Below are 15,397 nucleotides of genomic sequence, written 5' to 3' on the forward strand. Positions count from 1 at the left end.
ATGAGATAATGGGTCGGCACCCTTCTTTCTTTTTTAGGAAAAGCTTAGACCAAAGTCTAAAAAGCCTGCAAATCGGGATCAAGCCTGCAACAACACCTGCTAATATTATTTTTATAAGCCATACAAATATTAAGAGTATCCATATTTTGGAGTCTGTGGATAATTTTAAGACTAATTAAAACAAAAGAAATTGGACTAATTCTAGTGACATTTTCTTCTTTTTCACTTCCCATAGCTTCATGGTAATTGAGATGAAATCTTCCTTTGACTGCTTGATGGTATAGGAGTTTGAATCTGACCAGGATTTCCATGGACTCAGCCTGTATTTCTATATTGATGTGTTGCATTTCTTTGGCCCAGCTGAATGCTAAATCCGCTCCTCCTGTTGCTCCCCAAGAATTCTGCATTACATAGACCCAACATGCCAAGTATGAAATAGTGGGGAGGAAACCATGAGACATATATTCCTAAACTGCCGTGCAGCTACTCCTGTTTGGCATGCAATCATTGGCCCCTCCCATTGTCTTCAAATCATATTAATGATTACTTGAAAGCTAGTTGTTATTCCTACTGGGCACCCCTTTTAGGGATGATGTGCTCACCCATTCCCACTTTCAGTTTCAGTGACAGATCAGAGTAGCGCAGCAAAAGCTTCAAATGTTGAGTTCGCTAGATGATTAACTTCTTGCATATCCTTTGTAAATCAAATGAGTATTGTATATGTATCATTTGAGAGGAGACTTTGTATATATGTATATTTCAGAGCGGGGCCAGTTTCGGGTTAAGTTTTGTAGCGGATTTTCTTATTTGAATGCTTAAGTATTTGATTTAGATTTTTAGTGCCTCTGTATTTAGTTAATCTCTTGGTTTAGTCAGCTGCTAGATTAGGGGGCGCTACAAATTGGTATCAGAGATCACTACTAGATCTTACATGGGGAACAGTAGGACTAGCCAGTGCCAGTTAGTAAATGAGACTAGTTTAGAAATGGGTTGAGTTTGTGAGATAAATCTTAATTCACTAAAAACAATCAATAACTAAAAGATTTATGTATTGATATGATTGATTTGTATAACATGTTGATTTCTTGTTGATTGTTTTGTGTAACATGTTGTTTTTATTTATTCGTTGTGTTGCTTATGTATGTTACTATATAAAGTATGAAGTGAAAATTGTAGGTTGAAACCAGTTACATTACATTTTAAATTACTAGAAGTTTATTAGTCCCAATTGAATGATACTTAGATAATCTAGCACTGGAGAATAGTGGGGTTGGAAATTCTGGTGTGTTTGTGTTGTCTTTGTTCGTAGGAAACCATCGTCGGGTCTTGATAACCTGGACATGCCAACTACAAGCATGGATTACCATTCATATTAGGAGGATTTACTTCTATTAGTGAACTATTAAGTCCCAAATTTTATTTAGAAATTGATAGAGTACATTTTCTCGTAATTAGTACCATCAATCTATAAAAGTGGAAATGAAGTTAAATTGTAAGAGTAGATTAGATACATATACGATAAGATTTCTGTGTACCCAATAAATTTTAAGAGTAATTAAGATAATAGTTCGACCACTAATGTTAATAATAATAAATGACAATAAGATCAATAATAATCATAACAAGAGTAATACTAACACTTATCAAATAGTATTGTATTGAACTTTATCTACTAAAAATCTTATTAGTAAATATATAGGAAAAAAAGTAGTAGTTAGGGTCTAATAGATATGTGAAATTATCAGTAATTATCCATGGTCAGACTTTCTAAATTAAATAAAATTAAAAGTACTTTCTTGTGCTTTGAAACCAGATAGATAATATAAGACTTATTAAATTAGACTTAAGAACGTGCATATATATTGCATAAAATAGAAAGATTAAAATTCTTATACCTAAAGTTTTTTTTAGTTCAATAATTGATTTAATAAATCATCGAAATTAAACAAACATACATGAGGAATTAGTAATAATATTTGGATGTTTAGTGGGACAATAGACTTGAAAGAAAACAAATTCGTAGATTAATAGGATATCTTACATTAAAGACTATTAGAATACATTATATTTTTATGCAGACTCAAATTGAAATAATATTAAGTTACCAACGCAAATATTTAATGTGATATATATAGTATACAAACTCAATATGATTAGGTAAAATCATTTATAGTCATATTTAGAAAATTAAGACTTAGTGTACCAACGGGACTATAAACAAACTAATAACGATAATAATAGAGATATAGATAATAGAAACACTGCTTATAATAGTATTTCAATAATTTTGTTAGTAGCAGATTTATAATAGATAATAATATTTGGAAAACTTATATATAGTATAACACTAACTTAAAATAGCAGATATTATAAATTTACGTGAAATCGAATTTAGATTAGCTATATGAATAAATGTATATCAAATATAGAACTACATCAAATTAATAAATTACTAAATATTAAACTATAAACAATAGCGCGAAGAACTACATCAAATTAATAAATTACTAAATATTAAACTATAAACAATAGCGCGAAGAATTTAGATTAGACATATTTATCTGTTGGAATCAAATTCACCGTAGTGAGCATAGATTCAATCTTTTTATGAATTAGAAAATTAGTCTATTGAACCTAGAGATACAAATTGTAGATCTTACTTCTAGAAAGCTATATAGGTTTATGTTTCATTTCTTATTGTTTTGAACTCATTTAAAATGAGTTTCTTTTTCGAGCGTTTGTAAGTATGAGCAATACTTGTATTTAGTCGAGAGGTAGTATTTTTCTATAATTTTTTGAAAACCAGAAGGATGGTTTAATTTTCGAGGACGAAAATGAATAAGGTGGGGAGAATGTAAGGACCCTTGAGCTCGTCAATGTAATTAGACTAGTCAAGAGACGATTTAGCCGATAATAACTCGACTAATTTAACGCGAATGTTAATTAATAGAAATTAATCTAACAATGATCTAGATATGAAACTAGTATCACTAGATAGATCTCAAAAAGTTATGCGAGATGAACTACTCGAACGTGTCATTCGGATATCGGGTGAAGAGTATTTATCAATTTATTATCGGAGGGTAAAATAGTAATTTTGGATTTTATCCCTGCGATGCACGTGTCGAAGCGAGTGGCTGCCTATATGATTTTATTTGGCCTTATCATCACCCCACGTGTCGAACAGAAATCAATTCTCTTATTCTTTTTATTTCTTTCTTCTTATTTTCTGTTCTTCTTCATTCTTCTTTTCGTTCTTTCTTCTTCTCTTCTTCATATTCTCCGCCTACGAGTCAGTTGAGAGTTGTGAGTTTGGTTTGAGAGATCTATTTGATGATGGAGAGAATATTAAGTAGAATATGATGATGATGTTGTGGTCTATTAAGCACGGGATGAAGGAGAAGATTGAGTTGGTGTAAATCGAAATTAAGGTTTATAGATTTGTTTGATGTTTTGAAGATTAAGAAGATGATTTAAAGAGCTACTGTTGGATGAGGAAGCATGGGTAGATGTTTAATTGAAGTTATGAGATCGTTTTGAAGATGAATCATAAAACCAAGTTAGGGTTTCTCAGAGAATTGATTAAAGTTAAAATGAATGATGTATAAGAGGAATTAAGATTGGGTTTGGCTGATTGAGGAAACGATTGGTGTTTAATTGATGGAGTGAAGTTTTTCTGAAGTTGAAATGAAAGGAAAAGATAACTAGAGTTTCTGAGATTCGAACTTCATGGAGTTAGTATTTCAAAGATTAAACTGGTGTTGATAAAGAAGTTGTAGCAGAAAGATTGAGATTAGGGTTTGTGGAGCTGATATTCCTGGAATTGAATTATGAAATAAAAAAGAAGAAATTTCAGTTAGGGTTCATGGGTTTGAGATGCAAGTGTGAAGGAATGTCAATTCAATGCAAGTGAAGTGGGGCCAAGAATGAAGTATAATTAGAGATTGAAGAAGTTAGGGTTTGAAGCTGTTTTAAGGAGGATTTGGGATTTGAATTGGGATTAATTGAGAACCGATGGTGATGAGGGGTTTGTTAAGAAATGATGTTGATGAGATGAACTGAATTGAGGTAAATACTATTTTCAGTAAAATTAGTGCAAATTCATCTTGTGATGGTGGAGTTAATAAGAATGGCAGAGAACTGTTAGTGGAGGATTGAAGTAGTGTTGTGGATGTTGAGTATTATGTAAAGAAGTTGAAGTTCATGGAACTGCAGTTGCAGTTATGGTGATGTTGTTTGTGTATCGGTGGTTGTAGGTGTTGGGAGTTGAGTCCTTAATGATCTGAATTAGTGCAGATTCAGTTAAGAATTGTTGTCCAGAGATAAAAGTGGTATGATATGGTGTTGCTGAGTTCATGTAATTATTTAGGAAGTCAATATCATGAATTGAGTAAGATAAAATTTGGTAGACGATTGTTATCTGAGTTGAGATTTAGCTGAACTGTGGTATTGAATTGGTGATGCTGTAATGTTGGTAGTGATAGTTATGAGGTGTATGAGCTGTATAGGTTAGTTCTGGTAGTGATGTTTGATAAAAGTGATAGTGTTGAACTGAATTCAGTGGAAGTAGTCTTTAGCTTGGATGCAACTGGTGGATTATATGTAGAAAAAGTATGGCTTAGTACTGCAATTGCAGGTAAAGCTTGAATTACAATTGTATACTGAATTTGTAGAATTCTCTTAAACTAAATAGATTGAAATTGAGAAATAGTTAAGAGTTTCAATTGTGTGGAAACCTTTGGTACGTCTGACTGAACTTATTCAGTCTGACTCGTTCGTTTAGCTGACTCGTTTCATCTGACTGAGTTATTTTTTTTGACATGAATCAGTCTTGTTGACTGAGTTGACTTACTGATTTCATGTTTGACCCAGTAGACCTTGACCGAGTTAACCAGTTGACCTTTGACTTGACTTAAACTTGGACGTTGACTGTTAGTTGACCTGTGACCCTCAGTTTGACCGTTAGTTGACTCAGATGGGCTGGACCTTAGATCAATGGGCTTGCTTAGTGGACTTGGGCTTAGTGCCATGTTCTCTTAGTTTGATACTTTGGACCCGTTATGATCCGAACTAGCATTTGGATCCTTCTACAAAGTTGTAAATGTTCATAGGACATACCTAGTGAACTACAGAACCAACCTAATTGGATTAATAAATCTTATATGTGCTAAAGATAGATAATGAAATGATGTAGAACCATAAATGGGATTAGAACCATTAGATAGTTCACCTATCTTATAACTAGAGAATTGTATGATATTGTGTTATGAGCCTTGTATGAGCCTTATTGGTAATCTTAGAGTGCTTCTATGATTAACATTTAGTCGTTATTAACAACGATCGATTCAAATAATGAACCAGTGGATTATGGATCGCAAGGTAGGCGAGGCTTGTCATCAAATGAGGTGGGAATCGATAACGAACTCTCTTGTATTCATCATTGTTTTACAAATCAATATTTATGTAGTGAAATTCATGCATATATTTGTGTGCTTGGTGTGATATGAGATGTGTGCCGACACAATATCAGTATTCTATGGCTAGGGCGATACACCGCAATATTGCACGGCTAGGGTGATACACCGCAATATTATTCTTCCTTTATATAATCAGTATTCTATGGCTAGGGCGATACACCACAATATTATTTAATCGGAGTGGAAGTGGGCTTCAATATTATTCTTCCCTTATGTGCGGCAACACGCATCTCATACATGGATGTTTACTGTTATTTATGAATGTCTATGAAGAAGTTTCTACATTACGTTTTAATGTCTTTCCTTGTATTACGGACTTTCGACAAAACCTGCATTGTCTTCAAATCATATTAATGATTATTTGAAAGCTAGTTGTTATTCCTACTGGGCACCCCTTTTAGGGATGATGTCCTCACCCATTTCCACTTTCAGTTTCAGTGATAGATCAGAGTAGCGCAGCAAAAGCTTCAAGTGTTGAGTTCGCTAGATGATTAACTTCTTGCATATTCTTTGTAAATCAAATGACTATCGTATATGTATCATTTGAGAGGAGACTTTGTATATATGTATATTTTAGAGCGGGGCCAGTTTTGGGTTAAGTCTTGTAGCGGATTTTCTTATTTGAATTCTTAAGTATTTGATTTAGATTTTTAGTGCCTCCGTATTTAGTTAATCTCCTGGTTTAGTCAGCTGCTAGCTTAGGGGGCGCTACATTGGCCTTGTAAAGAGCCTTGACAGAGAACTTTCTAGAGTCATTTAGGTTCTACTGGATTTTGTCTTTTTCCCATGGAAATGTGTTTAGGAAAAGAATGGTTTGAGAAATATTGGTGTTAAAAAGATGTTGAACCAGAGTAGAATTCCATTTTCCATTGGGATGCAGAAGGTGTTCAACATTCTCTATGTGTTGGGAGCAATGAGGACGCTTGATGAGTCTGGTTTTGGTTTTTGAGATCCAAATATCTTCCCAGATTTTTTAGTGTTCTTCCATTTCCAATTCTCCAAGCACAGTGTTGTTGAACGTTATGAATGCGTTCAAGAATGCCTTTCCAAATCCATGAGTGTCTAGCCTTGGGTTTAGGATCCATGTTTAGAACATTTATGCCAATGAGGTATTTAGCATCCACAAGTTTGTACCGGAGAGAATCTTTGTCTTGTTCTAGTCTCCATCAAATTTTTTTGATCATAGAGTTGTTGAAGAGTTCCATATTCATGAAACCTAATCCTCCCAGTTCTTTAGGCTTGAAGACTGCAGTCCAGGCTTTTGGGTAGTAACCTTTTAGGTTTTCCATATTTTTTCCCCAGAAGAAATCTCTTTGGAGTTATTTGAGGTCCTGACAAGTTTGTTTTGGGATTCCGAAGCAGTTCATTTGATAAATGCTAGTTGTTGAGGTGACAGATTTGATAAGAACTTCCCTCCCAGCAGGATTTAGAGGAGTATTTTTCCAGTTGGATAGTCTTAACTTGAGTTTGTCAACTCCTGGTTTGAAAGATTTGATCTTGCTTCTGTGAGTGAAAAGAGGAGATCCCAAGTACTTATCATCCAACTGAAGCACTTGAACCTCCATTATATTGTTGATGGTAGGAACGAGGTTTGGTTCAGTGTTCTTACTGAAAAAAACTCCAGATTTGTTGAAATTAATGAGATGACCAGAAGTATTACCAAAAATATTAGAATATCCATAATATTATGTGCCTCAGTCTTGTTGGTCTTACATAATTCCATGCATTCATCAACAAAGAGAAGGTAATTGATGTATGGAGCAGTCTTGCATATCTTTATTCCAGTTATAATACCCATATCTTCAACATGTATGAGAGTTCTGGGGAGATATTCCATGCATAAAAGAAACAAATAGGGAGATAAAGGATCACCTTGTCTTAGGCCCCTAGAAGGTTTGAAGAAAATATCTGGAGAGCCATTAATGAGAACAGCAGAAGTGGTAGTTGAGATGCACTGCATAATTCTGTTACACCATTGGTCATTGAATCCTATTTTCTTCATAATGGTGATTAAGAATGACCAATCCAGTCTTTCAAAGGATTTTTCCATGTCAATTTTAATACCCCCGGTTCCATTAGCACCTTTTAATCCTCTCTTGGATCTCATAGAATGAATGATTTCACGTGCTATAGATATATTGTCAGCGATTTGCCTTCCAGGAATGAAGGCAGATTGGTAAGGGGATATTATCTTATTGAGATAAAGTTTCATTCTCTTAGCCTAGAGTTTTGAGATGATTTTGTAAGTTGTGTTGCAGAGACTAATAGGTCTAAAATGGCTTGGGGAAATAGGATTGTCAACTTTAGGAATGAGAGAAATGAAGGTGGAATTCATGTCTTTGAGCATATGACCAGAGATGAAAAAATGTTGGACCATTTTGACAATGCCATTTCCAATTAGCTCCCGGTTGGCTTGAAAAAATTGGGAGGGAAACCATCAGGTCCTAGAGCTTTATCCTTTTCCATGCTGAACAAGATGGACATAACTTCATTGTAATCTGGGGTTCTGTTTAGCATAGTGTTTTCATCTATAGTAATGGTGGTGTGTATTAGGTCGATAATTTCTGGGTTAATGGTTGGGTTTTCAGTTTTATTCATAGTAGAGAAATGATGTGTGAAACAGTTTTTCACTTCTTGGTAGTCTGTTATCCATGCTCCTTTATTGTCTTGAATTATATCAATCTTGTTTCTCCTAGTTCTACTCTTGGTAGCTCTGTGGAAGTAGTTTCTGTTCTGATCACCAAGTTTTATGAATTGATCTCTATTTTTTGTTTTCCAGAACTTTTCTTCAATATCCTGCCAATCCTTGAGATGCTTTCTATCTAGAGCTAGTGCTTGATTTCTATCATGTATGAAGTATTTGTTGTGAAGAAAATGAAGATGTTGTTTGCATTCATTTATGTTGGTTTTGATGTAGCCATAAACTTCCTTGTTCCAGACTCTAAGCTTGAATTTGATATATTTAAGTCTTCTAGCTATGAGGAAAGCACTAGAACCAGAGAGATTTTTACTCAAGCATTCAACTATGATTTTCTTACAGTCCTCATAATCCAACCAAGGACCAAAGAATTTGAAAGGAATTTTACCAATTTGCCAATTTTCCAATTGGGATTAGAATTTAAGAGGATGGGATGGTGATCATACCCAATATCCATCATATTAGATATGGTGGTATTAGGATATAAAATTAGCCAACTTTTAGTTGCTAGCCCTCTACCTAATGTTTGTTTAGTGAGAGCATGACCAATTCTCATGTTGGACCAAGTGAATGGGAAGCCAGTGGTTCCCAGATCCACCAAATCAAGATCCAAAATCTTGTTGTGAAAAAAGACAACTTCATTGGTATCAATTGGTTGAGAACTGAACTTTTCAATATCATGGAGGATGATATTGAAATCACCAATGACCAACCAGGGTAATTGGTTGTTATCATCAGTTTTAGCCAGCATATTCCAGGACTCAACTTTACTATTGAAATCATAGGGGCTACCATAATAGCAAATGAAAAGCCAAGGTAGACCATTAGCAGGCCTGCATATATCATTGATATGGTTTAGAGAGAAATCAGTTATTTCAAGATTCAGATTACTCTTCCATATCAAGGCTAAGCCACCAACAATGCCACTTGTCCCCCTGGGTTAACAAACCAATATTTGTTGACATTAACCTCAATCATATATATTCTTTTAAGTTTTTCTTGTTTTTGTTTTCTTTCAGATAGAAATATGATATTCGTGTTCAGTTTATTTAACATGTCATTGAGATACTTCTTAACATCCTTAGTTCCTAATCCTTGACAATTCCATGCCAAAGTGGTAAAGAATTTCTAGAAATAGGACACATTAGGATATCTGGAGGTAGGTCTTCTAGGTATACTATCATAGAAAAGAGTGATATATATTTGGAAACCTAACCTGATGTATTGATATAACAAAAATAAAAGGGAAAGAATGAGGGAGAGTTTTACCATTCCTTCAATGGAGGAACTACCCAAGTCACCATTATCCAACAAGAGAGTATTTGTGCCCAACTAATTTGCAGAGTGATCATCCTGGTCCTTGAATCTTTTGAGGCTGTCAGAGACATTTGAGTTGATAATCCTGTCATCCTCAGAATGAGAAGGCTTCTTTATTTTGGTTTCCATCATGGTAGGCATCAGGGTATTAGGATCAGCCTCAAAATCATGATCTTTCTTCTTATCCTTTCAGGCCTCCTTATTTTTCTGAGCCAATTCAGCCTCCATTCTAGTCTTAATTTGGGTTAGAGTGGGGAGAGAGTTGAAAGGAAAGAGCTTTAGAGGAGGGGAAGCAGGAAAGATAGCATCAGTAGCCATAGTTGGGGAGTGGTACTTTCAATGGGGGTGGGGTTTTTGGTTCTAGCAGCAACTTTTATCCTTGGAAGGTTTTTCTTGTAGGTGCCGATAGTTTTCTTGGACATGTCTAATTTTTTGTTTCTGATTTGACAGGCTAGGACATTTGGATGCGGGGGGGGGGGGGGGGGGGGGGGGTATCTTGTTCTTCATTTGGTGTTGATTCAGCTCCAAAGATAATAGGGTTGTTGGAGGTTGTAGCAATGTTTGTTATGGATTTTTCTAGTTCTAGTCTTTTTGCAATTCTTATTTTGACTTCAAATTCAGCTGCAGCATCAACATCAGAGTAAGGCCTATAAATAATATCCTTACCAGCTTGAACAATTTTTTGTTGATGAGTTTTTGGAGGAGGAGATGGATGGGGGGTTGGAGGTGGGGGTGTTGATATTGAGGATTATTTGGTGGTATAGGACATAGATGGATTGGATGATCACGTATTCTGCAGACTTTGCAGAAATTTATACCATTCAGTGCATAAGCAACTTCCAGCCAGTGTCAGAGAGTGGTGGTTTCAAATTCTTCAATACCAAACTTGAGAGGTCTTGTGACATCAATTGTAAGCTTAACTTCCAAGTTTTTGTTTTCAAATTTATCCCTTCCATAAGATTTCTTTGCATCTTGATAAACTCCAATTCGTCTGACAATTCCTCTTATGTCAGGGATTATGTGTGATGGTATTCTTTTGATAAGGAGCCATATCATGACTTTTGAGAAGAGTTCTTCATCAATCAAATCAGGTCCCCCCAGCAGGAACTCCAACCAAAACAATGAGTTTGTCAAAGACACCTCTAGTGCCTCATTTTATCAAAGTATAATAGTCTACTTCATGCGTAAGCCTGAGAGTCTAATAGTTTCTTCTTCTATTCCAGATATCTACCTCAACTCTACTTAGGAGCTCCCAGTTTGCTTGATGAAGTTGCTGACTCTAGTAGTTTGAAAGCAGATAATTTCCCAGTAAAACACTATTTCCAGTTCAGTGGTTGTTTAGTTTTGACATTGTTAGGGTTAAGAAAAACCTTTGGAAACAAATCCTTAGGTATATTGAGAGCAGTATTCATTTTTCTAACCAAGTTTTCAATACTGGGAGAGAAGGAATTTGAAGTTGAAGCCATGAGAGAGAAGAGAGAAATTTTGCATATTTAGGATATTGGAGGGTAATGTTCACTGATGGTGTAGATGTGTATATAGAAGTGGTCAAGTGGGAGAAAATAGATACATGCTTTAATTTAAAAAAGAGTCACAGACTTATAATCTTGTTTTTTTTTCAAAGTCACTTTTGGGATGACTAAACATAAAATTGTACTATGTGGTGTGGAATTGGTACAGATGGATAGTGATGTTGTAGTAGTTAGCTTGTCTTCTGGTGTCTGGGTGGAGACGAGATTTCGGCCCTCGTTGAGATGTAGACTCATGCTTGGAAGAAGGCTTGATGGCTAGAGGTACTTGGGAGCTTACCCTGTGATAACAGAGAAAGTTAGTGCTAAGAGACAAGTTTTTCTTTTTACCTTTGTCTGTTGTGAAGTCTTTGTGCTGTAGATGAGATTTTATTTGACTATTAGGGTTCTGAGATCGAAAAAAAGTCGATACTGATCATGAATCAAGTGATGGTGGTGTTGTTGTTGCTGTTTAAGCTTAAGAAGAATTTTCATCGAGAAATCAGTGAGTTAGGGTTTCTGAAGAATGAAGTTTGATTAAGGTTTCTTGGAATTGATTAGTGTATTGAGCTCCTAATGGATGAATATTGAATGGGTTGACGTTTGATTGTAGTTTTGAGGTTGATTCAGTGATGAATCGAAGAATTAAAAGTTAGGGTTTGTGTTTGAGTTCAGGATATGGAAGAATGAAGTAATCAATAATGGGTTTGAAAGTCTTTACTAAAAGTAAATCTAGGTTGGGAGTGAATAGACATGATTAAGGATTTTAGAAATACATGAACTAGGGTTTCGGTAATCCATTGAAGTTTAGATTTAGTGAGGTATGATAGACACATTTATGTGTGTAATATGTCTCAATTGTATGTATTGTTAGTGCTCGATTTGGTATTTATTTTGTTATTTTATGTCTTTGTAGGAATTTTTAGAGAAATAATCCCTTGCGGCAAAATGAGCTCAAAAAGTAGTGTTTTACACCCGGCGAAAATTACTAAAGGCACCCCAAAAATGCACCGGAAACGTCCCAGAGGAACCCGGAAAAATTACTATTTCCACCCAAATTCTATTCGCACCCCAGGACGTTGGATAAGGGGCACCCTTCTTCTTCATTTGAGAATTTGAATTTTGGCGGGAAAATGAGTGAATAGTGCTGTCAAATTAGGGTTTGAATTTTGGAGGTGTTTAATTGAGATTCAATGGCTGAAACTCATTGGGTATATTCTTATGGGATAAAATAAGATGGAAGTATGATCGAATTTAGTTAGAATTGGTTGGATAATCACCAATTGATCAAAACAGCAAGAACAATTTTGGCGGGAAAAAATAGCTTTGAAACTGCCAGAACTAGGGTTAAAGATTTGAGGGTGTTTCAGGTCGATTCAATGGCTGAAACTCATTGGGTATATTCTTATGGGCTAAAGAAAGATGGTGATATGATCGGTTTCAATCGAAATTAGCTGGAACGCTCAGAATCAAATAAATCAAATTTTCTGTTTTTGGCGGGAAACTTGTGTTTAACTCTGGCAGATTTGAAGTTCGAATCATTGGGCTGTTTTAGAGAGATTCAACACTGGAAATTAATTGGTCTGAACTTGATATAGCGTAACAGGGTTTGTAGGAGTGATTGGACTGAACAAATTGGGCCAGATAAGCCGTGGGAGGAGATCATAGCTAAACAGGGAAACAAATGTTTTCGGATATTTTTTTCGAGTTATTTTTGGAACTGTGTGTGTCTTGGGAGCTTGATTCTTCGAAGGGGACGCGAATAAGCCTTTTTGAAGTTTGGAGACATCAGCAAAACGCGTGACATAGGAGAAAATCCCGTAACATGTGAGGAGATTAAAGAAAATATCTCAAAGATATTCTCTCTTCACTGTCGAGTGAATGAGAATTATCGAGATTAATTGAGAGAGATTTGATGGGTTTGTTGGGTATAAAAAGGATGCACGGGACTCATAGAAAATTGTCGAGTGTTTGGAGGAGAGAAGAGAGCTAGTAGAGTCGAGAACCATGATTTCTCTCTGTTGCTGCTACTGTTCATGAAGAACCCGAAGAACAGACTTGCAGCAGCAGTCGTTCTTTTATAGCGGAAACGACACTTCACCGAGGGTCGTATGCAACGGTTAAGCAACGCTTCATTTCTATCGTTTTGTAATAGTGTTTCTGTAACGCTTATAAGCGTTGCAGTTTCCAGATTTTCACCATTTTCTCTTCATTGTAAATACCATTTGAGGTTAATAAAATATTTTGAGAGGTATTTCACTATGATGAGCTAAACCAAAGCACTGGGACGACGGAGAAAGCCTTAATTCATCCATGTGGTAATTTAATTAATTCTTTTATTTACTTTTTGCACTAATTTAATTGAATTAAGATTTTAAATTAATTACTTGTGATTTTATTTGATGGAGTGTGCTTACTCCTAGGGATTTTTGATGCGCCATGCTCATAAAATACAACTAATATTTTATAAAAACTATCTTGGCAATAAACTAGAGTTAATATTTGTTTTGTTTTTGAACTATAATTGAGAATTAATTTCTGAACCACTTGTCCCAGTTTCTTGCACCAGTGTTAATAAATTTTTGTATAAAATCATTTATTTATTATTTTAGAAAACTTTAATCTTTACAAGTCCGAGTGAACTACAACCTTTTTACTACACGGAAAATCATAAATCAAGGTACAAGTAGGAATTAAAGACTGGGTATGTTGAATTTAGAGTCAAAGAATATTTGGGTGCCGTTAAGTTGATATAATCTGTATATTCTACCTATGAGGCCCATCATAGACTTACTGTCTAGATCCTGGTCGTAATTCGGGTCAGGCTTATAACCCAACTGTAAATGAGTCGTAATCGAACCCATATTCGGAACAGCGAAGTGGCTGCAGTTGTCAAGTGTTTGTAACCGCTTCGCATGTGCCAATAAGGGTAGAGCATAGGCCTAATTCAATATCATAGAGCCAATAGGCTTGACAGAGCACGGTTGCGTCTGATCAAATTGCCTAGTTAAGGGGTTCATAATAAAATAATAATGATACAACCCGACCAACGGTTGTGATGAAGAGTCATTTCCTCTTCCAAACCATATGTATGCATATTAGGGAGAGAAATTTTCATTTTCTCATTCAGTTTCTTCATAGCAGAATCATAGAGAGATTTAGTTTCCAGAATCAGAGAAAGAAGCAAGTCATTCCTCGAATGTTGTACAGTGAAGGAGATGTCATAAAAGAGACACCAAATATACTTATCGAGTATACTTTGGATTGGTACAATCCAAATATCCCCATATCTAATTTTACTTATGGAATTTCCTTCCCAAATAGAAAGGATGCAATAAACTACACTCGAAACTTCAACTGGCATTGGGCAAATTTACGCCATAATTGAAGAGTAAAATTGGAGCATATGTATGATCAACTCCCTCCTAGTCAAGGACAAGTTTTGATGATACCAAGATTATTCCTTATCCCAATCAGGTAAGAAACTTTATCACATAAGGTCATGTGTATCAAAAAAAATTGTTTGTAATCTTTGCATAATGAGTTGCGTTCAACCCTGTCTAGATGCATGTTGAGAGAGCCACCATTCCACCAAATGGCCAGAGAAATGCTAGAAGAGCAGGTGGGAGTGGGAGAGTAGGAAGTGGAGGAAGGTATGAATTCCGGGATAGTGTTCATGAAGTTAGAAGTGGGAGCGTTTCTCAGGCTGAGGATGGTACAACACCTTCCTATGGTGTCCAAGAGGAATAAGAACCTTATATAATTCCAAATGTAGGTCCAATGTGAAGTGTGAATGGTGGTTGGGTTGTGTTTGCCACTCATCCCAGGCATGGGAACTTTGTGGTGAATGAAGGTGTGGGTACTTGTTGGTGATCGATATGTGGTGTGTTGTGGAGTGTGTCAAGGTTTTTTTGCAGATGTAATGCCTGAGCCTGTCAGAGCTGCAATTCGTAGAAATGCTGCAATTCTCGTTCCTCCTCAGGCTGTGATATTCCCTCAACTTGACATGTTGTATCATGTGGTTGGATGAATTGCTACTGAAGTTGCTTCCATTGCAAATGATATATTTGGGGAAGTGAAGACACCTTAGATGGGACCAGAGCCAGAGCCAATACCCCCAACAAAAACCATGGAACCTGCAAGAGCTCCGCTGAGACTTCCCATGTAAGAGACAGGAGAGGCCGAGACTATCCCCCTATACGCCCCACTGGAAGAGATGAAAGGAGAGCTCACCAAGGGAGACGCAATGGAAGATCTAGGTGATCTAATTTTATCTAGAAAGGTAAGGTTAGTAACAAAATGCAGAGGAATATGAGGGTTTTAAAGTCTGCAAATATTAGTACTGCCATATAAGATGTTCTTTGAAAAACAAATGACTTTGCTTACTTTTTTTATGG

The 15,397-nt window shown here is 35.7% G+C and overlaps 1 protein-coding gene across 1 annotated transcript; it reads right to left on the reverse strand.

The window, feature by feature from the left end:
- Positions 1 to 7,874: 7,874 nt before the first annotated feature.
- Positions 7,875 to 9,584, reverse strand: LOC113315877. The gene is made up of 3 exons (XM_026564119.1): positions 9,445 to 9,584; positions 8,622 to 9,008; positions 7,875 to 8,466 (listed from the first exon to the last, which is right to left on the reverse strand). Exons 1-3 carry the CDS (start codon positions 9,582 to 9,584, stop codon positions 7,875 to 7,877), a joined length of 1,119 nt encoding a protein of 372 aa, XP_026419904.1.
- Between the last annotated feature and the right edge of the window lie 5,813 nt (positions 9,585 to 15,397).

The sequence above is a fragment of the Papaver somniferum genome, chromosome 10, assembly GCF_003573695.1.
Source record: "Papaver somniferum cultivar HN1 chromosome 10, ASM357369v1, whole genome shotgun sequence".
Lineage (NCBI taxonomy): Eukaryota > Viridiplantae > Streptophyta > Magnoliopsida > Ranunculales > Papaveraceae > Papaver > Papaver somniferum.

Excerpts from the sequence above, each read along its gene's own strand:
- LOC113315877 (XM_026564119.1), bottom strand. The coding sequence starts at position 9,584 with ATGACAGGATTATCAACTCAAATGTCTCTGACAGCCTCAAAAGATTCA. Across the intron at positions 9,009-9,444 it reads GTTCCTCCATTGAAGGAATG|GCCTGCTAATGGTCTACCTT; the intron begins GTAAAACTCTCC and ends TGATATATGCAG. Across the intron at positions 8,467-8,621 it reads TCTAATATGATGGATATTGG|TGCTTTCCTCATAGCTAGAA; the intron begins GTATGATCACCA and ends CTCTGGTTCTAG.